The following is a 27541-nucleotide window of genomic DNA, read 5'->3' as shown; positions in this document are numbered from 1 at the left end:
GTTGGGCTACATCAAGGATCAATTTTAAGCCCATATTTATTTGCACTTACAATGAATGATTTAATAGAAAACATTCAAGATGAGGTTTCTTGGTGTATGCTTTTTCCTAATGATATTATTTTGGTAGATGAGACACAAGTAGGGATTAATATCAACTTAGAATCATGGAGAGCAACTTTGGAATAAAAAGCTTTAAACTAAGTAGAAAGGAAGCCAAAATATCTGGTGTGCAAGTGTAATTTTGTTTGTGATTTGATAGATGATGAGGTAGGTGAAACTTGATGAGAAGGAGAATCCATAAAACTATATTTTAGGTACTTTGGCTCAAATCATGAATACAGAAAGTGATATAGAGGATGGTGTTTCTCAAAGAGTTAAAATAAGGTGGGTGAAGTGGAGAGGTGCATCCAGACTATTTCTTTTTATTGCTTCCAGCCACTTGCGTTGAAGCCTTAGTAGCTCTTCCAGGACTTTGGCCAGGTTCACCAACTTGATTTTGAAAGAAAGGTTGATCTGGGTTTGTAGTTGTTTGACTCCTTTCCACGAATATGGGCTTTTTATAAAACGGAATCCGCTCAAATATTCTTTTTCTGTCACATGATGAATTGTGATTGATACGACAACAAAAATAAGCCTTATCCTAACTAAATGGAGTCGGCTACATGGATCCTTGCCTTCCAAAATTAGCTCTATCTAAGGCCATGCTAGATACAATGCCTAAGTCATCCATATACTTTCTCACCATTTCTCTTAAGGTTATCTTGGGTCCACCTTTATCTCTTATAGTTCCTTCAAAGTGGATTAAATCACTTTTCAATATAAGGAAATTTAGAGGCCTCCATTAAACATGACCATGCCACCTCAATCGACATTCTTGTAACTTGTCACTCATAGGAGCTACTCCCGTACCAGTTCTAATATGATCATTCTCTACCTAACCCTTCCTAGTTTTGCCACTCATCCATCTTTTCATTTTCATTTCTATTATACTTAGTTTATTTATATGATGCTTCTTTGATAGCCCAACACTACGCACCATACATCTTAGTTGGTCGTACAATGGTCCTATACAATTTTCCTTTGAGCTATAACTGAATACGTTGATAACACAAGATCAAACTTTGCTTCAGCTTTCAAATGTTAGTGACAATAAATAACACTTCAAGTTATCACTAACATTTGAAAGCTGGAATATCGAACATGTGTCAAACTTTTCATTACATTAATTATTTTATTAATTTATCCAAAGCAATTGTGGCTTGGTTTAGTGGTTAATTTCCAGCTAATGCATTAGCAATTTGGTTTACTGAGAATTTGCAGAAAGATCAGAAGTATTTTTAATTGGATTACTGCTTCTAAATCTGTATTTATGCTACTTTGGTTTTCAAACATACCTCCCTTACGTGAATTCTATGATTAATTTCCTGTATTCGATCTATATGGGGCCTTTTTTCACTAACATCCAAAAGACAGATTTTGTGTTTGCAGGGATCACCAGATGGACCTGAACAGTATGTTTTCATGATGTCTTTGATGAGATAATTTTTAGCGTTTACCTACTTAGCTGCTCTGAAAGGATATTTTTGCAGATATGTTGCAGTAATGAATTCAATTTTCTCAGCCCAACGATCCATGGTACTGTATGCATGAGAATTCAAAATTTTGGTTTTTTTTTGTGGGCCGCAATTTATTTGCTTCATCATTATATGGTACCAAACTTTAATGTGCAAGTTTTTTTTATGTTAACAATTCTTGTCCTCATATTACTTTGGAGACGCTCTTTAAAGTTTGAATGTGTTTGTTCATTTTTATGTATCATTAGAGTTGTTTAGTTGAATTATGAGTTGAATTGGGGAAAGAAGAATGGACTGGCAAAGTTATAGTCCGCCTGACCTTTTGCTTAATGGACTAATTCAGTGGATGGTTGTCGATTTCATAATCAACTGATGAACAGTCATCCTGCAGCAAGTAACTTACCATGTTAATGTAAACAGTTCTTATCCTCCTACGACTGTGGAGGTGTTTTTTAAAGGATGAATGTATTTATTCATTTTTTAAGTATTTTTGGTGATCAGTCAAGTTTTGCATCTTGTGATGTAGTTCTAGATAAGTTGGAAGACCAACTAGAAGCCAAGAACGAGGATCTGCTATGAAGTTTGGCTAGGAGAAATTGGGGTTAGGGTTTGGTAGGACCTGTTGTTTGATGGTCAGGTCATATCAAGTTTATGTGGGGTAAGCTTTTAGTGAAAGTATGGTGTAAGTTTGGATGGTGGAAGATTGCTAACTTGAGTCAACAGAGATTTTGAGTATGGTTTCTAGGTTGTTGGAATATTGAATGAATCTTGTCTTATGCCATTGTGACATAGTAGGCCTTTATTTATAACAATAATGTGAAAGAAAGAATACAAGAATACCCAATGTGGGATTAAAAATAATAAAAGCATAGTAACTGAGAAAACGACCCATCTCACTTAAATTCTTGACTTTAACAAGTTAAAATACTCCCCCTCAAATTGGTGCATAGATGTCTATCAATGCCCAACTTGCTAACAATGCTACTGAACAACTTGACACTCAAACTCTTTGTGAACACATCAGCACACTGATTATCAGTTGTGACAAAGGAAATCTAAATCAGCCCAAACTCAACCTTCTCCTTGATGTAATGCATGTTAATCTCTACACGTTTAGTCCTGTCATGATAAACTGGATTATGAGCTATATTGATTACTGATTTGCTGTCAGAGTGCAGCCGTATAGGTTCTTCTAGATCTGTCCAAGCTCCTAAAGAAACCATCTTACCTTGCAAATGTCTTATGCCAAAGCCCTAAACTTTGCTTCAGCACTAGACCGTGTAACTACAGCCTATTTCTTGCTCCTTCATGACACTAGATTACACCCACATAATCACAATAACTATAGGTAGATATCCTATCATTTGGCTATCCTGCCCAATCTGCATCTGTATATGCTTCAACTCTAAGATGTTCATGGGAAGAGATTAAGATGCCTTTTCTTGGGGATGACTAATTGCCTTCAAATACCTCAAGATACTATACACTGCATCAAGATGTGAAGATTAAGGATCATGCATGTATTAACTAACTAGATTGACTACAAAAGTTACATCTGGCTCAATGTGTGTCAGATAGATCAAATTCCCAACCAGTTTCTAATAGCTAGTCTTATCAATTGTTTCTCCTTCCTTTGCCTTCAAGTGATGATTGGGCTCCACTGGAGAGAGAGAGAGAGAGAGAGAGAGAGAGAGAGAGAGTATTTAAGTTTGCCCATGTCTTTTATCTCAAATTTTGTCCCCAGAAAGTCTTCAAGGCCGTAATTTCTTCTTCACTACTCCTATGATAACAATATCATCCACATACACCATTAGTACTATAGTATGAGAACCATTTGCTTAACAAATAGAGTATGGTCTGCATTACTTTGCTGGTAGCCATAGGAGATCATAAGCTTATGAAATCTTCCAAACTATGTCCTAGGGGATTGCTTTAATCCATACAGGGCTCTTCTTAATTTGCACACTTTCTTATTAATGTCAGGGCTAGAATAGCCTGGAGGCACATCCATATACACTTCCTCCTGAAGCTCTCCATGTAGGAAATCATTCTTCACATCCAAAACTGCTGAAGATTCCACCCTTGATTCACAACACGTGAGAGAACAACTTGAATTGTGTTCATCTTAGCAATAGGGACAATTGTCTCATGGTAGTCAATGCCATAGGGCTGAGTGAAGCCTTTGTTTATTAGTCTTGCTTTTTATCTTTCTATGGTTGCATCTACTTTGTGTTTTATGACGAGCACCCACTTGCACCCAACAGCGCCTTCCCACGCAAAGACACCAACTCCCACGTTTAGTTTTTTTTCTTCTAGGGATTGTATTTCCTCATCCATAGCTTTCTTCCAGTTTGAGTGAAATATTGCTTCCTGCCATGAGTTAGGAATAGAGGTGGAGGACAAAGAGGAAATAAAGCTCTGAAATTCTGGGGATAGGGACTGATATGAGACATGGTTAGGTATAGGTTGTTTAGTGCAAGTATGTGGTTGCTTTCTCAAGGCAATAGGTAAATCAAGACTCACTAGGAGGAGCGGATTCTTCAAGATTAGGAGCTGGTGCTTCCAATTGGCGTGGCTCGAAGGGAGTATTTTTCTGCTTCCTTTGGTAGGTCTTTAGAGGTCTAGTCTCCCCCGCACATTATGCACCAGCTGCTCGTCCGGTCACTCCATCTTTCAAAGGAGAATTTGCTAAAGGAGACTCAATCTTAGGAACCTCAAGAGGAATCTTAAGGAACACCGGAGCTTCTTCACTTACACTCTCCCCTTGAAGAAGAGTAGGGTAAAAGAAAGGAACTTGTTCTTGAAAAACAACATCTATAGATACCAAAAAAGAAAAAGAAAAAAAGATGAGGCTCAGGATGGTAATGCTTTTACCCCTTTTGAATTTGAATAGGAGAATAACCCAATAACATACACCGTAGCCCACGGGGATCTAACTTACCATGCTATGATGGTTGCGAACAAAAGCAACACCCTAAAAGACCTTAGGTGGAACCATAAAGTTGGCTATCCTTAAAAGAACCTCAAGAGGACAATGCTAATCTAAGACTTGAGAAGGCATCCTGTTAATCAGATGGGTGGCAGTTTGAATTGCATCACCCCAAAAACGAGGAGGCACATGCATAATGAACATAAGGGGTTGTGCTACCTTAAGAAGATGTTTATTCTTGCACTCAACGACCCATTTTGTGGAGGGTATCCACAAAACTAGTTTGATGTATAATCCCATGATTAATAAGGTAAGAGGGAAAAGCCCCACCCGTGTATTTAGTTCCGTTATCAGTCCTTAGGATTTTTATAGTAATCGAGTCCTAACCATATTATGGAAATTTTGAAAACAGGAAAATACATAATTTTTTTGGTGAAGAAGATACACCCATGCGGTTCTAGTGCAACAATCAATAAAGTAAACAAACCACCAATGACTAGATATAGAGACATTCTGAGAGGGACCCCACACATCGAATGAATAACAGAAAAAAGAATATTACTACGATTATCATAAATAGGACACACGTCTAGTTTGTTTGGCCAAAATGCAAGCATCATACCGAAAATCATTCAAATTGCATCGTTTAACCAAGTCAAGAACTAATCTAGACAAAACTAATAAAGGAATGTGGCCAAGCCGATTATGGCACTGCGATAATGACATTAATGCAAGAGAGGATGATGTAAATGTCGTCAAAAGGGCTGATGGAGACCTGTCCAATAAGTAGGGCCGCCCTTTCTATCTACCACTGCCAATCGTACGCCTTTCCAGGTCCTAAAAAATATAATGAGAAGGAAAGAAAGTTATTTTGCAGTTCATATTAGGTGTAAGGCTACTAAAAGATAGAAGGTTAATCGAAAAATTTGGAACATGCAAAATAGAAGAAAGAGTCAGTGTAGGAGAACGGATAATGGAACCGGTAGTGGATGTTATGGTAGAGGCAAAAGAAACAGGTGAACAAGTATAAAACACTTAGGATGAGCATGTCAATGTGGTCGGTTGCCCCAGAGTCAATTATCCAGGAGGGACAAATGGAGTTGACACTGTGACAATCGAAAATACCTATGGAATGCTGGGAATCGATTGTGGATGTAACGGTAGAGGCAACGCTCGCACTCGGAATCTGTCCGGAAGAGGATACATCAAGCTTGGACATCAACTGACAAAGTTGTTAGAGCTCATATGAGGAAAGAGGTGCTGGAGTACTCGGTGAATTTGAAATAGCTTGATTTGCATATGCTGGATTGCTGCCCGTGGTTCCAGTCCTACCTCCTCCACTTGAATTTACTGGACTTCCATGCAACTTCCAACACTTCTCCTTTGTATGACATTCTTTCTCACAATATTCACACTTTACCGGGGGCCTAAAATTACCAGAACCAACAGCTTATGCAGACTTATCAGAGTATGTGTATGTACCATAGCTGTTCGTCTACTGTCCTCAATATCAACATAGCATAGGCTTGCTTTAGAGAAGGAAAGGGCTCCCGGGAAAGAATGTGTACTCGAATATGATCATACTCAATGTTATGGCCTGCCAGAAAATCATAGACGTGGAGCTTGTCATCCCATTTTTGATAAGCAGTAGCAGTGGTTGGGGTAAATTTTCCGCACAAGTGTATTGTAATACTGGGATATGGTTAAATCCTTTTGTTGCAGCTGTTGAATCTTCCTCCAAATCTCAAAACATTGTGCATCATTACCCATTTTAGAATATGTAACTTGTGCAATTCTCCAAAATAGTGGCACCGTTAGGAAGAAGAAGATAACTTTCTGCCATGCTTGGTTCAATGGAGTTAAAGAGAAATCCCATAGCCAAACACTCATCTGTATACCACTTAGTATATTGCGGACTAGGATTAGAAGGCTTAGTGGTAGTTCCATCAGGATGGTCCTTCAGACCACGAGCACCAACGGCAACAAAAACAGAATGAGACCACCAAAGATAATTGGTCCCCTTAAGCTTGACCATTGTCATCTGAAGAGGAGAAAGATCATGATCTTGAGGAATAGATGAAACAGACAGCTCCTCGGACGTACCAGAAGCGGTGGGGTTGATTGGATCAGCCATCATAGGATCAAAGATTAATCAAGAATGAAGAAATTTTTTTTAAGAACAAATCATGGAATGGAATCCATGATAAAAGGTCCAGGGTAAAGGAAAAAAAACCAGGGACAATTTTTCAGATCATGGAAATTAAGGAATGATGGCCCTAGAAGCAAGGTTGTCAAGGTGGTAAGGCAACCAAAGTGGTTGGGGCTTTGCCTAGGCAATTAGGCGTCAAAACGGTGCCTAGGTGGCAATAAGGCGACCAAAGCGTTGGGTAAATTTTTTTCAATATGACTACTTTTAAGCTGATAAATTTATATTATAAGCTAAACAGACATTCAAGAATCACATTCATCTAAAAAAAATAAAATTCAAGAATCATAATTATGAAAGATTATTCAAAAAAGAACACAAGCATAAGTTCATCTCATCAAGCATCGTTAGTATGACTAAAAACTATATCAAATTATAAGTATGAAAATGAAAGTAGTAATTTTACATGTTTATTACCTCTATGATATTGTGATGCCAAATAAGTGCCTTATCCATTTAATGATTCATTGATTCTTGATTTCGAAATGACTAACTATTAAGTTCATATATGGCTTTGTGGAAAAAAAATTGATTTTAAAAAAAAGGCTGGTGATGCCTCTAGGGTAGATTGCAGCAAGTAGGGAAGGTGGGAAGAAGATTTCAATGGCCCTAGATGAGTCACTGGAGTATTGCAATTCTTCTAGAGGCTATCATAGGGAATTTTGGGTGGGTAAGATGAAGATGTAGAGGATTGCGATGGTGGTGGTAGAATCTGTGGAGGTGCTGTGATGGTGTTGGTGGTGCTCTAGGTTTGATGTGGCGGAAGATCTGGTAGCTCTGATACTATGTTGGAATATTGAATGAATCCTTTCTTATGCTAGTGTGACATAGCAGGCCTTTATTTATAATAATGTGAAAGAAAGAATACAAGAGTACCTGATGTGGGACTAAAAATTATAAAAGTATACTAACTGATAAAACTACCCTTTTTCACTTAGATTCTTGACTTACAAAACAGGTTTTGAGGGTTTAGGGTTGTGAGTTGATGGTGTTTGGATTAATTTTCCTAGAGGATGTGGGGTAGATTCAATACTAGTTGGTGATGTTTTGATGGTTGGTTTTGTCTAGGTAGAATTTAGGTTATGGGGATGATGTTTGGAGATGGGGATAGTTAGGGTTTAGTGATTTAGAGGATTACAAGAAGAAAGAACAGGGTTGGACCATAGGATTTACTTGAGAAATGATGATCATGAAAAAATAAAATACCAAATAGTTTCATATCAAAACAATAATGGAAAGATTCAAGGAACCACCTGTGCTTCACGCTGCAAGGTCTTGATTTGAATAAATTCGAATTCTACCAATGAACCACCTGTGCTTCACGCTGCAAGGTCTTGATTTGAATAAATTCGAATTCTACCAATGAACCACCTGAGCTTCACACCGCAAGGTGTCTGTCAAATCAAATACCAGCCCACCAACCTTGGTTCAACACAAGACAAGAATCTTAAATGGAGAGCAAGAGAAGAGAAGCAATATTATTCATTGAAGATTTTTTTTCTTTTCACAATTCATCCAAAAAAATAAAAAAGAAGCAATATTCTTTTCATTGTCAAATTCGTGTTTCATACTTACTCACCTTGCAACTGTAAACAAAAGACTCCAAGATTGACTTTACACTAAAAATGAAAGTGATCAAGTAAGCTAAGTATCGAACTGAAACAGCTAGTCCCGTATGCAACCATTATCCATATTTTAGGCCCATAAAAGTGGTCTATTACACAGAAAAACCCATAGGATCAGAGGCCTAACATGTATGGGATCAACCCTAAACTTGTGCATAATGAAACAAGTCTATTTTGATGATGAATATGTATAATAAATATGTCTCCTATAAGGTTATTGTGAGATTCGGGATTTTTGTCCTAGGGTTTTTGGCTGATTTGTAATGCCTGTTTGGCAATTTGGGTTGAGATCTTCATTGTTATTGTCTTCCTTCTTGGTGAAAGTTGATTTTTTTTGCCCGTGTACATGGCACACTGTGTTGGTGTGAACCATGTTAAATCTCTGTGTTCTTTCAAATCGTTTCTGTTTCTGTTTGTGATTTCTTGGTAAGTTTTGATAGTTTGTTTGGAGTGTTACCAAATTCTGCCTAGAACTCTCATCAGCATTTTATTTCAGTTGCAATTTGTTAGGCTGTTAAATATTTCTCGCTTGGTTCACAGGTTCCTATTGATTCATGTGTTATAGGACCCCAGCATTCTGCCTTTTTGCAGCAGGTCTCTCTCTCTCTCTCTCTCTCTTCTATGCTTATGAAATTCTCCGGCAGCTTATAATGGGCATTGAACAACAGGCTTCTTACATAACAGGGGGTGTGTATCTGAAGCCTCAACTCCCAGATGGGCTATTTCAGTATCTTTCAGTAAGTTTTCAAGTTGTTTTGCTTAAGAAACGCTATTGAAAGTTCTTTTTTTGTATTATCTGTAATGGCTTCGAAACTTTTAAGACCTTTGAATTAAAATCTTGGCTATTGTTCTACTGTAATTTAAGCAGTTATGGTTGAATTTTCAATAGAGATCTGTAACGTGAATTTTAGTCAACACTATGCAGTAACCCAACCACTGAGCCTATCATCTTTGATTCACAGAGTTTATATGACATTGGAGACTGTTACTGGCTCATGTTCCCTAACATTGATCTACAAAATGGAAGTACTGAAAAAGTCGAAAAAGTCACATGAATGTGTTTGTCTCATTTTGAGACTGGTTCATGTGAATGTAATTTTATGGGATTGTATTGTACTCCTGATAAATCAACTGATTGGTTACCTTGATTTTGTTACTCAAATCTGTGAAAAGCTCTTTGGTTACCTTGATTCTGTCAGTTGAAATCATCCTGAATCAGTCTGAATGACTGTTTTGGTATCTTGAGCATGTCAGGTGGTCAATCTACATTGTCTACAAAGACCCTTATTATAAAGGTAAGATGGATCAGCTAATTGTGCGTCATAGATGCCAAAATATGCCAACTAAATACATAATTACACTAAAGAATCTGAATCTTTTCTTTTCATGTGACACGTGAATATCTTATTGATTAAACTATAAGCCGTGTCATTAATGTGCTAACCAGTCTCCTGTCTGGTTAACTCATGTTGAATAAGAGTTGTACAAAGCTTCTTTGAGTTATTCAATACAAACTCCAACTTCCATCTTCACTCCAGAATTCAAGCTGAAAAAAGAGAGAGTTAGAACAACATTAAAATAGTATGGAATATAACAAAATGTACAAGGAGTTGTATTGATTTTGAGCTCTTCTACATCTTTTTTATTTGTATATTTGAAAAGTAGATTGGCAAGCATTAGAGAAAAGAAATGTTGCAAGTAAATATGTGGGCATAGTTAAAGATATGTATGATGGTTTAGTGACAAGTGTAAGAAAGGTGGAGGGACAAGGTGGTGAATTCCTTGTTATAGTTGGCTACGTCAAGGGTTAGCTGTACCCGTATAATTTGTACTTATAATAGATGAATTAACCAAAGACATTCAAGATGAGGTTTGTTGGTGTATGCTTTTTGCTGATGAAATTGTTTTGATAGATGAGACATAGGGACTAATGTAAAGTTAGAATCATGAAGAGTAACTTTGGAATCCAAAGACTTTAAACTAAGTAAAACAAAGAAAGAATATCTAGTGTGTAACTTTGGTCGTGATCGGATGGATAAGGAGGTGGTGAAACTTGATGAGAAGGAGATTCCACAAAGAGATTATTTTGGCTACCTTGGCTCAGTTATAAATTAAAAAGGTGATATAGTGAGTGATGTTTTCCAAAGGATTAAAATAGGATGGATGAAGTGAAGAGGTGCGTTTGGAGTCTTGTGTGATCGACGTATTCCTTTAAAGCTGGAAGGTAAATTCTTTTCTTTTCTTTTTTCCCTCTTAAAAAAGACAAGGGCTTCTATGATTCCATGCCTGCATCACCCTTGGGACATGCTTGAGACATGCTCATGTTCCAGGTGCTCTACCATTGATCTAAGGACGCATAATATGAAGTTAAGTAAATATGCAACGACACTACATGAACATTGTTCCTCACATTTTAATAGAACTTTACTATCACCAAGGGCATAAGGGCATTGGGAGAATATTTTTTTATCACATCCAAGCAGAGAAGAAGGCCCAAAAATTTAACTAACCACTAGCCTATGATTAGCAAGAAAATCGTTAGTCATAACAGAAGTTTGATTATAGACAGTACCTGGACAGTAACCAGACCCACCACGGCCATGCAAATACTGGTGGGGACAGGTTCAGAAATTGAATTGCAGGAAATTTGCGATCACAGAAGATCAGAGGATTTGTAACTGGCTAGCTGACACTCAATTCAAGTTCTCTGTCTAGATAAAATATAGTACCAGAAACTATTCTCAATCCAACCATTAGATTTTTAGAATCTGAAGTATTTTACACTTGAGATAGTAATCTCCAAATGTGAGAGATAATGGTATGCATTCAGTAGTACAACTTGTAACTGTGGAAAATAGAAAACTATCACAAGGAAGGGATAAGGTAAGAAACTAGCTTACTTGAAACCTTTTTAGGGTTGGGAGTCTTGAATCTTGAAACTACCGATAGTGTCATGACTCATGAGCAACAGAGCAAGGACACCAAGATGAATTGAAGAAGGTGAAGAATGGAGGACCATGAAATGAAAGAGGAACCATACCTACTGAAGATGCAGTCGAAGAGGTCAAATGAGTCTGGATCCTCCACCCACATGGAGAGGAAATTTTCCAACCCATATGGTTAGATTCATAATATGTATCCAATTTAAAAACATAATCCTCTTTTGAATGAGGAAGAGAGAAGATCTGGATTCCTACATTTTTTTGAATTTTCCTAAAAAGAGGATTTTATTTTTAGATTGGACAAATGTCATGAATCTAACCATTTGGGTTGCAAATTTCTTCTCCATGTGGGTGGAGGATCCAAACTCGAGTCAAAATAGGGTACTGCATATATGAGACAGCCTATGAATCCAAAATTTAGTGCAAATTTGGGAATTTCCTTATTCATCATAGGAAAATGGATGCCTTTTGTTTTCTTGAAGTTTTGTTTCTTCCCCCTAATGTCCACTTGATCTTCTTATCTTGTAAAGTCATTTTGCCTTTCACCATAATGAAGATAAGAATGAGAAGTTCCCGTTCTTTTTATTCTGATTTTTGTGTGTGTGTGATATGCAGACGGTATTTGCAACTGATTTATTGTCTCGAAACTTCTTACGACTTCCTAAGCCTGTAGGGGTGGATTTTCGTGCCTCGTGAGTGGCTCCTGTCTTGGATATTTCTTTGCCTACATCTTTTTTCTTGTTTTTATTTCTGACGTGGGCCTCATCTTTGAACTCCTATAATTGTTATATTGCATATCTATAAACCCCAGATATATACAGCCACTGAAGCCTTTATGCGAGGAATAAACTACTAACATTCTCTTGATACATGATATTTGATATATATATTGGGAAGAGAGATTTTCACAATGCAGTTCTCCATGATGATAGCCTCCCCTCCCCTTTTTTCTGCCCATGATAGCTCAGTGCAGAAATGGTTAGACTTTATTTATCTTGCAAGTTACATCCGACATTATGTCACAGAGAAAATATAGCTTGGGAAAAGTCAAAAAAGTAGTTTTGGAAATGGTTAGATTGTTTCAAGGTTATATAACTACAAGGGGAAAGTGTTGTTTCCATGGTTTATTCCTAATCTCTAAAATCCTGTTTCTTAATTCTATTTCATTTTTTTGAATCCGACGAAAATAGGATAGATCCACGTCGGTGTGCTAATAGATTTACAATTGAGCTGGACCATGACAATAGGGACGTACCAATTCCAGACCAAAACCTAACATTCAGTATGGTTAGCCAGAAGACAAGGCCTGTGAACTGGTATGCTGCCACAGTGATGCAGATTGCAGATCCACAACCAATTTGGGCTTCCAATTAGTGGAATAAGCTTAGGGTTGCAGCAATAGGGGCTGGATCCTTTGTTCCATGGATTTACTTGATAATAGGACCCCACTATGGGCCTAAAACAGGTGGTAGGTAATTATAACTTTATTTAGTTCGTTGCTTCTATTTTTAGGGTCACGTGACCACTTAAAGGTCACATCAATTAATTAGGATTAGTTGGCCCATCTCAAGTACAGGTCAAATAGGTTTTTTTCCTAATTATACTCTTAACTTGTTGTAAGTTGTGACTTAATGACCAATTTAGTTTCTGAAGTCTAGGAGGAGTTCTAATCGTATTAGAAATTGTATTAGTTTCTATTTCAAGCTTAGTAGGACTTTTTATTCTTTTCCTTTTTCAAGTCAACTTTGTAGTGTCTTTTATTTATTCCTTATTAAGGGAAGAGCAAAAGGTGAATTGTATTATTATGTTTATGAATTGCTTTTGCAAATTGGTGTTCCCAGTGCTTGTGTGGAGACCTTCTCAAGAGGAGATTGATCCCTTCTGCTGGTGGTTCAAATCCATCTTGGAGCTTAGGTGCATCAAGTCTTTACCTCCAAGTTGAGACGGTGGAATCAGTCCTCCACCTCTCTTATGCATGCTGCATTGGTAAGAGAGTTATCTACATCCCCTCTTCTCCTCCACCATTAATTTTCATTTGAAAGCTCAAGTACCATTACACCTTCGGTCCACCCTTTGCTTACATTAGGTCTGAGATCTGTCAACCATATTTGAGCATTGTCCCTCCATCTCCCATGTCTGATCCAATTGTTACCATAAAACTGCCTCCATTAAAGCACCAAATTCCGCAACTCCATATAACTTCAGACACCCTCGTTCAAACCACATTTCCTTTGGAGGAAATCCTCACTACTACACCCCTGGAAAGTCCCTAAGTTTCAGCCCTGAACTCCATCGCAAACCTGAGTGACCTGTTTTCCCTAACTTCCCTCAATACTCCTTAAAGGTTTGAGTCATCCAAACCTCACCAAATTCTTGAACAAGTCCTCCATTAACGTTGTTGATCATTCCCTTAAAGTCACTAGTCCATTAGATTAGTAAGACTTTTGGTCTAGTCCCTATCAGATCCTTAAGAAACCCAAATTTCTAACCTAAATTCTGCCCAATCTAACCATTAGAACCATCCTGGATTGCCTGTTGCCACTGATATATTTGTATGGTGGGGGGGGGGGTTATGGGAGAGGGATTAGAGAGGGGATAGGGGGAGGGGTTGGGAAAAGGGATCATCCAGAGGGCCACTGGATGGGAGAATGTATGGGCTGTCCTCAAAGAAAGTCACATTTGCATTGACAAACTATCTGCGGGTGATAGGGCCATAGCACTGGTAACCGGTAAAGCCCTTCTAAGTGCGAGAGTATCCTAAAACACACACTTGGTTGACCAGGGAGAAGTTTGTCAATTGTCAGATGATTGTTAACAAAACAAACACTCAAACACCCTAAGATGAACAAGAAATTGGGATAAGGTGGGAGACACAATAGAAAAAGTGTATTTATTTGAGAGTACAGTAGAGAGCATCCTGCTAATGAGATATGCAATCAAAACCCAATCTCCCTAAAAGTATGCAAATTTACACATAAGCCCCTGAACTTATGCAAATTTACAGATAGGTCTCTAGAAATATGTAAATTTACCAATAGATCCCTGAAAGAATGCAAATTCAAACTAATCCCCTCAAACATTAGTATTTGTTTTTTCTGTGTTTTAGGCAGATCGAACCACAAGGTTAGGAGAAAAAAACCAGAGGAAGGGTCTCTTGGTTTCTCCTTTAAATCTCTTTATGGTTGAAAGAGGGATTTACAGATCCAGTTTCCCTAATGAGTCCAAGAACCGTATCTGGAAGATAACTCTGAATTTCTTAGAAAGAAGAGGGAGGGAGCGAGAGATCAACAATGGTGGTATTGTCGTCGAAAGGACGTGAAGCAGAAGAAGAAGCAAGACTGATTGTGATGACAAAGGTGGAAGTAGAATAACTCACTTTTTTTAGAAGAATGAAGAAGATGATTAATGGCGGTAACAGAATCTGCGATGGTGTTGCTGCAATAGAGAAAGGGCAACGGCAGTGGTGGTGGTGCAGGAGCAGCGGTGGTGGTGTTGCTGATAATGGATGGCGGTGGCGGTGAATTTCTTCTTCTCTTCTTTCCTTTTTTTTTTTGTTCTTGTTTTGGTGATGGTGTTGCAAACAATGGATGGCAGTGGATTTCTGCTCCTCTTCTTTTTTCCATTTTTTTTCCATTCTTGTTCTTCCCTAATCGTCTCGAGGCTCTGTTGCCATGTTAAGAAAGCCGATTGTGGTAGAATGGCTTAATGTGATCAGTGTGATCTCAAACCCTCTATTTATAATAAAGTGGAAAGAACACTATTACACAAATACCCTTACTTGGGTAACAAGAAATAGAAATTTACATGAACACAAACTTTAATAGAGCTGAACTCCTAGTAGAGCTCAACCAATAGAGCTGAAGATGAACAAGAGGTTGCATCGTGTCTGGAAAGCGAGCAAAGATCGCAACGTAAAGGGACCCAGTCGTATACGATAATCTGATTGTACTTCAGACCATTGTTGTCGGCGATAGAAATAGTTGCAGGCAGAGGCTTAGCAACATGGATGACATCAGTACGTAAGGGAATACCTAAAGTAGAGTCAATTTGGCTGAGACAATCGGAATTTCAGAACTCAAAAGGCAGCTCAGGGAGATTAATCCGCAGGGGAAGAGAGTTGAAGTCGACCCTGTGGAGAGGACAGGAAGGAGACCAAGGCTTGATGAAAATTGGGATTTTCCAACAGACCAGGGTGATCCCTTTAAGGCTCGGACTTGACAAGCCAGAGAAGAGAAGTTAAACAGAAAAATTCCAGACTCTAGCAAGTAAGTATCCATAAGACCAAATGCTTTCCTATTGTTTGGCAAGGGAGGATTTGATGATGTTGAGAGGGGGTGCAGGCATAGAAAAAAATTCGAGGAAAACTCAAGTTTCGACCAGGTGAAAATGGGAAACCTAAGTGGGAAACTAGGAAATTTTGAGGAAACTTAGGATTTTTTCGTGCAAGTTTCGACAAACTGGCTTTAGGGAGTATTTTAGGGTGGGACTCTGCATTTAAGCTAATTAATGTATAAAAAACACATTGGCTGTATTTTGCTTAAAAAATCAATGTAGATATGTCATTCACTGTACATAACATCAATGCAGAGTTGTCCGAGAAGTACACTATAAACTTAACTACTTAAGTACATAACATTCAATATATAATTTCTAACTTCAAAACATCAAATACAAAGTAATTGACAATAAAAAGAAAGTACAACTTAGTGCCAAGAGGAGTGCCAATAGTGGAACCATCCTGTGAGTTGAGTAGTACTATGCCTGTAACATTCTCTCCTCCAACCAACGAACATAGACATCCCATAAAATTGTATGCCTATGGTTGTCAAGGTAATCGACAACTGTAACTCTATAAGTCTGGTCATCAACATGCCTAAGATAATCAGTCTGAGGGAATACACAATTTGGATAGGGAAGTCCCGATGGAGGGGGTATTTGTAGTGGTATTTAGGGAAACATGAAAGAAGCAAAAAAATTGAAATTTGGGAAAGCTACAAAACTTGTAGGAAAAAGTCTCAGGTTCCCACGAAATTTCCCATGTTTCCCATAAAATTTGGGATTTTTTTCTTCTCATGAACCAGCTGGTCCAACTAGGTTGCACCAGGTTTCAACAAGTTTCGATGAAATTTCGACTGTTTAGATCGAAACTTGGGATTTTTTTCAGTCCCCTAGTTTTTTGTTTCAAGGTTCCCAAAATGGAAAATTTCGGTGGAAATTTCGCTAGTTTCGACGAAATTTTGTTCTATGGGTGCAGGGCCTAGAAATTGATCGATAATGCCAGTTTCCAACGGTGAATGCCTGGGGCAGTGAGCGAGAGGGACGAGGTTGTTGTTGGAGATAAGGGGATGGAAGAAAGGTTAAGGTTGTTTGCAGAGGGTCTGTGATTTGTGAATAGGGAATTCCATGGTTTGGGGGGGGGGGTAGGGGGTGGAAGACGGCAGGAGAGGAAGCGGTGCCGAAGAAGACATAGTTCTCAAGCCTTCATAAGATTTGATCCTTAGTGCATAAGTGTAGGTATAATGAGGTTCTCAATATGCATCACTAGGGATTTCGATAACCTATTGTAATGGATCTAACTGTTGTCAGCTCGATACCCTATCCTGCCAAGCCAAAAAAGAGAGCTCTCGCTCGAGTTGGTGAGATCTTGTTCAAGATGTGGTATTTTTTTTCCAAACAAACTCGAGTAAACTCTAGGGCCCGTCTTGGGGGGTTTTAAGGGTCAGATTGGGCTCAAAGTTGGTATTTAGCCTATTTTAGGCATTTTAAACACATTGGTGGCCTTAGATTTGTGAGAAAATAACCTTATTTGAAATCGAAATGTTGCAGAAATGAATATGCGAAGTTATTAAACATGAACTATAGAACCATTAGGATATATAAATGAAAAACAAGTGATGAGATATGTCAAATAACTTAAATAGCAACAAAATTCCTCCATATGAGTGCAATAGAACATCACATTCTCGGCTCTCGAGAATAAAGTAATACAACCATCATAAGTTCAATATAAATCATAAGTTCATAACAGAAGTGTTGGGTATGTCTCATGCTTCACATTCTGTTGTTGACGACCTTCCTCCCAACGCACACTGGGGTCCTGCTCTGGCGGGGATTGCAGGAGGCATCGCCCTAGGGCCTTTAAAGGCCTTATATTACTTTGGGCCTCAGAATTTCCTCTACTGTTTGGGCTTGGGCCCATGAATAGCTGTTGGGGGGGGGGAGATATCACCTTGGTTGAAGATCTACTGGAAATGGGCTTGATTGATACAAGAAATCCGATGAAAATTGAGAGTTCCAACAAGATTTCGAGATCTAGCAAGAGAGGTTGAGAAATGACCTCTCTTGTTTGAGATAAGGGTCTTAAAAGGGTGTGGTTGGACCAGATCTCGATCCAACTGAGATATCATATTGAAAACTCAGGATCTCGTGAGATCTCGAGTGAGTATTGAGAACTCTTAGTTAGATCTCATCTCGCCTTCTTAGAAGAAGGGGATCTTGAGAGATCTCAAACCATGCTAGGTGTCATTCCATTCCACGCCCAAATCATAAGAATCACATTATACTTGGACCAACTATCATAATTCTTGTCTTCGGTGGAAGGTGTCTATCAATAAAGGATCATTTCCCTTTGGCCAAAATATACACCTAGACAACTTGTGCTGACAAAAGGTAATTAGAATTACCCTGAAGCTTAATGGAGGTAATCTGAATATTCAGATGCTCAGAAGAGAGAGGGCAGGTATAGGGTTCTCTGAAGAGGCCTCAGTAATTTCAGTGGCTAGTAGCCTAGTAATGAGATCAGCAATAGGAAAAGAAAAAGAACCAGACCAATAGGGATTAATCTATGGCATGGCAGCACACAACCAGTGATGTATCCAGCAGTAACTTTTTCTTTTTCGTGTGTGAAGAAACTAAGTCAACTGAACAGAGCAGAAGCAGCAGAATGTGATAGATCCACAAGACACCAAATTAGAACCCAGTAATAGGGTAAGCTACAGTTCCAGCTGTAATTTTTGAAGAAACAGAGTCACCAAAACAGGAAAGCAGCAGTAATAGGATGTAACAAATCCACAAAACACCAAATTAGAACCCAGTAACTATCTCATGCAATCCGATTACATCACCACAGAAAATGTTGAGACAACCCAGAAAAATTATATAGGGTGGATAGAACCTTGAAACCAGCAACCTAGTATGTGCAGAAGTCCATGGTAGATGCTGCAATCTGAAATAGAGAAGCAGGAAGTTGTTTTACAATTCCTGGGTTGTTTGTGGCTCCAATAGCAGATAATTAATCCTTCTAATGTTGTGAAAGAAGGATAAGAAAAATTACATTGTGCCAGCAGCAACAGGTGGCTGCGCACTAGAGGCAAGAAAATTCTGAAGTTGAGATCAGAAGAGGATGATTCGGGATTTTCTTAGACTAATTACAGAGGTTCTGATGCCATGTTAGAACCCAAGACCCTGCAATTAGCCCAATCACTTTAGGAAGAAGAAGAAGAAGAAGAGAAGTTTGTGCAAGCTTGAATAACAGCTTGTGATTGGATTAGATCTTCCCAATCGTAGGTTCCTTTATTTATAAAATTTTGAATACAATAAACTTCTTTTTCTGCCCCTGAATAATGACGGCAGTCTAACCTAGTAACCATACAGAACATTTCTAAACTACTAAAAAGCAGGACTGAAAGGCCCTTGGATCATGGCTACTGCAGGATCTCATATATATTTGTTCTGAAAGTGTATTTTTGTCTGTATTTTGACCATTTCTATGGGGTTTTTGCACCGTTTGATACTGTATACGCTATATTTCTTAAAATCGGCTGACCGAGGCAATACTTTAAACCTTGATTGGGATCATTTGAATCGTTGTAGGATAAAATGACTGCAGTGAGTAGATTGTTTTGAAAAAGCGTATGATTCCAACTTGATTATTGTTAGTATCCCAGCTGAGCTCCATGCTTGCTTTTTCACTTTCCTACAGTTGTAGTCTGTGTTATGGCTGACAAAGTTTTGCTTTGACAATGCATAGTTGTATATGAATATACTCTTAGGATCTTCTTACTATACCTTTTTTTTTTTACATACTTGGATTTTCTTCTTTAACTGTGTTTTTTTTTTGGTTTAATATTTTAACCAGTAACTGCTATGGTTTGTGCCAGGTGTTTTTGTCATAAAAAGACCATCGACATGGGCTACATATGCTCGGTTTGCTTGTCCATATTCTGCAAGCATCACAAGAAATGTTCGACTTGTGGGTGAGTGCTTAGATCTAAATGTTGCAGTTGAATTCCAGCTTCTATAAATTGTGGTTAAGTGGTTTGGTCCTAAAAGTTGCTAATGATCACTTTATGTCTATGAAACATGTTATGGAGTTGAAGGGGGGGAGGGAAGACAATTGATGAAGGCTGCTTACTCGAAATCTTGAAATCTTAATCTTGAATGACTGAAAGTTGGTCGATTTAAAATTCTAACAACTTTTAACAACCAGACATGGATAGAACTAAATTTGAAATTGCTAGACCCAGAGAAAGAGAAATCATATAAAAAAAAAATCTAGCACTTGAAAGAAATTTCAAACTTGCATTGATCAAATCTAAGTATTACACTTGCTTGATTTGAATTATTAAAAAAAAAAAGACGACTAGAGAGAAATTTAATTGCATGAAAGAAATTACATTCAGTCAAATCCTAAACATTATGTCTAAAATAAGTGATAACCATAAGCAATAGAGCAAGAGAGAAACCCTAAAAAGAAACTGAAGAGAAGTAGTGTTCTGAAGAGTGAGCTGAGAAGGGTATTTCCAGAGGGATAACAGGGAGAGTGAAAATAAGGAAATAGAAAATATAATAGTAATAGTAAGAGAATTAACAAACGGTGAAGAAAATAAAACATAAGACAAAAAAGGAATATGTAGAGAAGAGAGAGAGAGAGAGGAGAGAAAGGAATTGGAAGGAAAGGAAAGGTCAGATAAGGAGAGAGAAAATTTAAAATATAGACTTAGAAAAACGTGGAGACGAAAGAGAATGCAAAGAAAAATGAAAATAAGGTAAATTGAATTCGTGAGAGATAAGAGGGAAAATGGAAAGTGAGAGAGGTAATAATAAAAATTAAAAAATAAATAAAAAAGAAAGAAGAATATACAAGATGTGGTTTCGTGAGAGATAACAAAATTGGGGGAGAATATTGAGAGAGAGGGGAAAAAAGGGGGTTGTGAGGTGTAAGTATTTAGAGGGAAAAAATAATAATATGGAAAGTGGAAAGAGAAAAAGGAAAGGAAACAAATAAAAAAAAAGTGAAGAATCAAAAAAGGGAAGAGAGGAATATGGAATAAAATAAAACTAAAGGTTCCTAAAATCTTGGGATAGTGTGAAGTATTTGGAAGGAGGTCAACTCATGAGGGGAAAAAATTTCAATCTTTCCTGTGTGCACTTAGCATTTCGTTTCTTTTCCCGAAAATAAAAATAAAAATAAATTTAAGCACTTGATCCTAAATATTTTCTTGATGCTGAAAATATCCTTGGATTGAATTGTTACCTCTTCACAATTGCAAGAAAAAACTGTATCACTTTATGTTGTAAATTTGCGTACTTTCACGCTTGATAAAATCCAGTATATCCTCTAAGATGCAAAAAATCCCAATTCCTGCAATTTAACAACAAAAACCCAAGGTAGCTAGCTCTATTTTTAAGTGTCTAAAATGCTACCCATGCAATGGTTAGTCGATGAAGTCACTAGTTAGTGTGGTTGACAACTGGTAGACATGATGGAAAGGATTTCTATTACATCTATAGGCATAGTGTTGCCTTCTACCCACTTTTATCTTTATTATGATATTTTTGCAATGTCGGTGGACATTCAGTAGCTTCTTAGGTGCGGCATCTCTTGATCATAGGTTCTTGTGTTGCCGATCATGATGCAGGTCTGTTTTTGGTCAGTCGCTTGGTGACACTACTTCAACAGATCGGAAAAGGAAGACTCCAGAAACATGAAATCTCCTGAGAGGTGGTTGTTGTTTTGATCATTTCATTGCTTTCAGGGATCTTCTGTTTTGTGCTAAATCTATTCTTGAAGCTTGGTTTTCCTATTAATCCATTTCTTATACTATAAGAATCCCAAGGCCTCTCTCAAGTTGTCTTCTTTGTTACCTTTTCAGTGATTGTTATGTAAGCACTGATGCTAAATGCGTGTTATATGGTGCAATGGTGCAGGAATACACTGGAATGTTGCTGTTATATAATCTAGGCGGCGACCTCATGGAATTTGGCTCATTCTTGGTCCAGAAAACATATTGAAGTGTATGAGCTCATCTGTCTGAATATCTCAATGGTTTGGAGACTTGGCAGAGGGAGTGTCCCGTCAGTTTTTTCTCTTGATAGTTTGTATCATGAGTTATGACATTTTTCTGCTGTTCAATTTTTAGACGAGTGGATTTTTCATGTAGTTAAGAAAATTTTCAGTCCAAAACAAGAGGGTAAATTGTTATGATTATTTTCTTTCTTGGTTGTTAATGGTTGGATATGCTCTGCTGTTTGATGCAATTTTGAAGGATCTCCTAACATATTCTGAGGAAGGCAGGCAGTCTCTCCTAACCTTTTCTTGCCAATCTCTCTGAGTAGGTCCTGCAAATTACTTGGTGCAGTTTTTTTACTAACATCATTTACTACTTTCTGCCTTGGCTGGTTCTTCATTGTTATCACATGTACTATTGGCTTCTGATGCCAACAACCAAGTCTCTAACTATATTCTGTTGGTTACATTGTTGCATGGATTCTTTGGGAAACAGAGAATAACTGGAATCCACAGAGGGAAATGAAAAAATGAGATAAGAGAAGGGAAAATGAAAGAGAAAAGAGGATTGCCATGGAAATCAGGAGAATTCAGCTTCAGTGTGTTGAAGTCGTGTGCTGAGTTAGGCTCCCCTTAAACCCTTGGTGCCTGCTTCTTTCACATCCCTGTTTTGCTGCAGTTGTGAGTTTGGAACATCCAATTGAGACTACAGAGCAGTCCGGATCTGCGACCCCGTCGGGGAGCTCCCCGACGGCTTACCACCACAAAAAACAGGGGGGCCCAGGGGTGGTGATGGGAGGGTTTTTTTTTTTTTTTAATTTTATATTTTCAATGGTGGGGCCCACCGTTTTTTGTGGTGGAAAAACCGGCGGGGAGCACAGAGTGCTCCCCGTCGGGGGTGATGATCCGGATTCACTACAAAGTAGGTTTGGGAATGAATCCTAATAAACCATTGCATCAATGGTGCCGGTGGACAACACTCGCCGGCTTTAGAGCCCTGAGAGGAAGGCAAGGAAGATGGTTGATGCGTGTGAATGGAGAAAAACTAATTAACTTACCCTAATGACTAATAGATTTTATAGCAATGGCAAGTAAGGTTTGAATCTACAAATAATGGTTGATTAATTTCAAGTTAAACGTGCTGAAAACAAGAATAGGGAGTTTGTTCAAAAAAAAATTTGCAAAATAATTGAAACATATCAAAGTAAAATTAAATGAAGAAACAATCAGATTAAGAATTCCAATTATTGGTTTAGTTTCTACCTTCTTTCGTATAGCAAAATTAATTGTAATGCGATTCCTATGCTCATCTGAAATTATTAATTGTAGAAAACAATTAGCTCTGATGGCCTCATTTTTCGTAGCGTATCTAATCAAAATAAGCTCTTTGATTAAGCATATAACCAAAGGACAACCTAGAACAAGTTCTCTAGATTTAGTGCAGCGATTGCATTAAGCAATAGATAGGTTAATTCAAAGCAACAAATTCACAACAGCCACTAATTGCAACATGTGTGATTGCAGTTTGAGGTCTCGATTCTGACATATGAATTATTTAATAGGTCTAAAATAATCCAAACATATATAAAATAAATCAATTAATTTTGAATAACTCAATCAATTCCAGAAAAAGGGTAACAATAATATTACTGTATTAATGTACACACGAGATTGGGTTCAACATCCCCTCAAATTGAAAAAGAAAGTCTAGCTTGCATAATAGAAGAAAACATCCAAATAGAGAAAAAAAAAAAAAAAAGTTTGATAAATTTTCTTGTGTCTTCTCGATCTCCTCCAACTCTTTTATAGCTAAGGTTAATCTTTTTTTCATTCTAAAAATTAAAATCATAAAAATATCTAAGAATCTATCTGAAGAAAAAACAAATGGCAATGCATCAATTGATAATTCTTCTACAAAAAGTACTTGAAATTATATGGAGATGTGTCAGCAGATGAATCGTCTTTCCTTCCAATACTCAAAAATAAATGGCTTGTGGATTTCTGTAATTTAGTTAAAAGACCCGAAGTGGGAAACCCATGGGTAGAAATAGTATGTTGCACGATTATTATGCTTAAATGATTTTTTTTGTTCCATATTTTAGGAACTATATAAATATTAAATAAACTCCATGAAAGGAACATTAACGATTCAAACTTAAAATTTGTTCTTCTATACAGCAACACAAATCACGATCTTGTTAATCAATTATTTGACCATCTTGTACTCTAATTCTAGGAGATTCTCAAGAGATGAAAATGTATATTGCATTTTTAGCTTTCCATGTGAGCTCAAATCACCTAAATCAAAGCTCTGGGGAAAGTTATGTGCAAAAGAAGAAGATTGGTCAAGACGCCAGAAGTTGTAAATTTGGTTGTCAAATTGCTCTAAGCACCTCTAATAGCCTTGGAGTTAAAACAAGTGTAGGACTTTCTGTGCCCCCCCCCCCCCCCAAAAAAAAAAAAAAAAAAGAAAAAAAAAAAAACTGTGTAGGACTCGATGGTGGCAAGTTCATGTTGGAAGCTGGATTGTGTTCCCCTTACACTTTCAACCACAAAATAAGGTGGGGCTCATAAATAAAAAATTAAAGAAGATTGGTCAAGACGCTAGAAGTTGTAAATTTGGTTGTCAAATTGCTCTAAGCACCTCTAATAGCCTTGGAGTTAAAACAAGTGTAGGACTTTCTGTGCCCCCCCCCCCCCCCAAAAAAAAAAAAAGAAAAAAAGACTGTGTAGGACTCGATGGTGGCAAGTTCATGTTGGAAGTTGGATCGTGTTCCCCTTACACTTTCAACCACAAAATAAGGTGGGGCTCATAAATAAAAAAATTAAAGAACAGTGGGATCCACAGTAGTATCCTATTGGCCCCCCTGTATTTATGGTTGGCAAGCGTCCCAAGAACACAACGTCAAGGTCGTTGATCCGGACTCTTCTGGACAACCAAGCTAAGAGACCCAAACAAAGATTGGTCAACTCTACTCACACACGTTTTTATTTATTTATTTATTTATTTATTTATTTATTATATTTAATTCAAAATTGTAATAATCGTAGACTGAAAGTCTTTAAGGCCTGTTTTGTTACATGAATTCATAGATTTGAAATCTCTAGATTCATGAATTTGAGATTTATACCCGTTTGGTTGTGAATATCTCTAGATTTATACATCTTTTTACACTAAAAACGTGAATATGTAGATTTATGGGTGTGTGGTGAAATCCAGAGATTTCATCCCTTCTATAAAAACACTAAATATTTGCACATTCATAAAAATCACTGATGAATCCACTTATTCGGTTAACCAAACAATTAATTTTATAAATTATGACTTCATAGATTTGAAATCTCCACACTCATGTAACCAAATAGACCATAAATACACATTTCATCTGCGAAGAAATATATTAGTTTAAAACATAAAGTCTTTACAAATTAGATAGAAATTGGAAATCCAACTCTTCGTATTTGGGGAGTCCCCTGTTCTCTGGAAAAGCTAGATCGGATAGACTGAGTCCTATCCTGAATAAATTGAAGCTTAAGTTGGCTGGATGGAAAACACACTCACTCTCATTTGCGGGAAGAGCGATACTACTCCAATCCGTACTGCAAGGGGTACCTATTTACCACATGCAATATGTATTGTTCCCCAAAAAGGTGTGTAAAGCAATGGATTCAGTATGTCAAAAGTTTTGGCTAGGAAACTCAGGAGAAGGTAAGAATTTCTCACTCATTTCATGGGATAAATGCTGTCGCCCAAAATCCTTGGGAGGGCTAGGTTTCAAAAGACTGGAGACTATGAACCGGGCCCTCCTTCTTAAATTAGGATGGAGACTCTTAACGGAGCAAAACTCAATGTGGGTACAATGCTTTAAGGCCAAATATTTTCCTAATACCTCTTTATGTGACCCAAAGGTGTGGAAAAAAAAGGGCTCTATAGTCTGGAATAGCCTTTGTGCTACCCTACCAATTCTTAGAGATTTCCTAGTTAAAAAGGTGGGGAATGGGGAAAACACATTTTTTTGGTTTGACCCATGGGTAACAAATAAAGAGGACCATGTGGTGGGCGAGTTTAACATACACTTTGCACCCTATAAGACTAAACTGGCATAAGTGATAGGTTGGAGAGATAGAATTGCTTCTAAAATTTCTTACTTTTGATTCACAAACTGCTTCAGCAATAAATTCTGTCATGCTCTCTTCTGAACAGGATGCGTGGAAGTTAAAACACTCCTCGGCACTGGGATTGACCACTAAATTTGCATATAAACAATTGCTGTTTAAGTAGAACCCATCTCTAATTTCTTATGCATATAAAAGATGGTGGTTATTCTTTTGGAAACTCAAGGTCCACCCCAGATTCCTAAATTTCTTCTGGCGACTTTTGAATGCAGGGATTCCAGTTAATGTGATCCTCGCCAAATGGAATTCGAATACAGATAGCTGTGTACTATGTGGTTGCAGCGCTGAGTCAACTTGGCACCTTTTTTTCACATGTGCATGGACGCAGAGGATTTGGACGGCAGGACCGATAGGACTTCGAACTAAACTGTTGCCTTTTTCAAATATATTTGAGTTCTGTTTAAATCTGTTCTACCACTCAAACCTTGACAAACCTATGCTAAGGTGGCTATCTTCCATTATAAGTATTACCTGCTATAGTGTGGCGATTGCGTAGTGCAATAATCTTCAGGGAAGCTACGGCAGACCCTAGAAGTGTATTGTCTTACATAAATAAATGGATAGATGAATTATACTTAAAGCCACCAAGGACTCCGGAAACAAATCAACATCTATCTCTAATTAGAGAAGATAGAGAAGTGCATTTCAAAAAAATGCAATCAACCACACCGGGAAATCTCACTGTGTTATTCCTGTGCGGGACGGACCAAAATTCAAGCAAGATGGCTGGTTGCTGTTGGGGACTAGCTCATCAAGGAAAAATAATTTACTGCTGGAGTGGCAAGGACAAGGGATACAGCTTTTCGGCTACAGTAACTAAAGGATTAGCAACAGGGATGAGATATGCAATAAGACACAATCTGCGGATAGATGGCATCACAACAAATTGGGAACAGATAAGAGAGATCCAAAAATATCCAAAACATCCATGGCCATGAGAAGCTGTTCAGGATCTACTCTACTTAGCATCCAACATACAAGGTCTACATATTTTCACACACCAGAATCAAGAAATCCTAAAGAATGCCAGGATACTAGCTGATATAGCATTAGTTGAGGATGAACAATGGGAATGGATAAATATGTAATAGTACTCATAGTTGCTTTTGAATTTTTCTTGTATCAACAAAAAAAAAAATCCCTTTTGCCAATTGGAGCCGACGGAGATAGAACTATAGAAGCTCTCTATTAGTCTTGAACAGACATATAACTGGGAAAAGACTAAAACCCATCTCAGCCCAGCCCACAAACCAAAATTACAACTCTGTTAGTAGGCTTCATTTGAATGCCCATTGGGGTTTTCAGCCCATTTCAACATATTAATTCTCAGACATATAAGCCCAAATCAGTTCCATCTTATGGGCCTAAATAGTACTAGATAACATAAGATTTTAGGGCCTAGTCTACTTTACCTAAACCCATGTGCAAAGCCCATAGGAACCAAGCGGGTTACAGTATAACATTTCACGTGCAACTAAAGACCATGAAAGTTACAGTTAAGATCCAGCTCACTATTTTCTCTATTTGTGCCCGAAACCAGGCTCACCTTAGGAGTTTAACATTGAATTGGAAGGAGTCCGGATCAGCAACCCCGACGCTTCCTGACCACAAATATCAGTGGGCCCCACGGTGAAAAATACTTTTTGGGAAATAAAAATAAAAACTTTTTCTCCACCAGTCGGACCCATTGGTTGTTGTGGTCAGGAAGCCATGGGAGAGCACTCTGTGCTCCCCCGACGGGTAGAAGGTCCGGATTCAATTGGAAGAGGCTTGTGCTCCACTGATGTTATTCTACTATATA

The 27541-nt window shown here is 37.8% G+C and overlaps 1 protein-coding gene across 3 annotated transcripts in view; it reads left to right on the top strand.

The window, feature by feature from the left end:
- The window catches only part of LOC149015223 (general transcription and DNA repair factor IIH subunit TFB4-like), a 36912-nt gene extending 14693 nt beyond the window's left edge, over window positions 1–22219 (top strand). The window contains exons 6-13 of one of the 3 annotated variants that reach the window (XM_089156482.1): window positions 1489–1511; window positions 1590–1635; window positions 8875–8928; window positions 9003–9071; window positions 11892–11968; window positions 19436–19531; window positions 21197–21279; window positions 21486–22219. In XM_089156482.1, the coding sequence (XP_089012608.1) occupies window positions 1489–1511; window positions 1590–1635; window positions 8875–8928; window positions 9003–9071; window positions 11892–11968; window positions 19436–19531; window positions 21197–21266 (435 nt within the window). In that variant the 3' untranslated portion in view covers window positions 21267–21279; window positions 21486–22219. Of the gene's footprint in view, window positions 1–1473; window positions 1512–1589; window positions 1636–8874; window positions 8929–9002; window positions 9072–11891; window positions 11969–19435; window positions 19532–21196; window positions 21281–21485 lie in introns of those variants that run through there. The other 2 variants (XM_089156480.1, XM_089156481.1) reach the window with 2 other exon arrangements.
- Window positions 22220–27541: the final 5322 nt, after the last annotated feature.

Source organism: Hakea prostrata, chromosome 5 (genome assembly GCF_041222555.1).
Source record: "Hakea prostrata isolate BN-2017 chromosome 5, UWA_Hpros_2, whole genome shotgun sequence".
In the NCBI taxonomy this organism is placed as follows: Eukaryota; Viridiplantae; Streptophyta; class Magnoliopsida; order Proteales; family Proteaceae; genus Hakea; species Hakea prostrata.
Note: the sequence above shows the minus strand (reverse complement) of the source record. Positions and strands in the feature narration are given on the sequence as shown.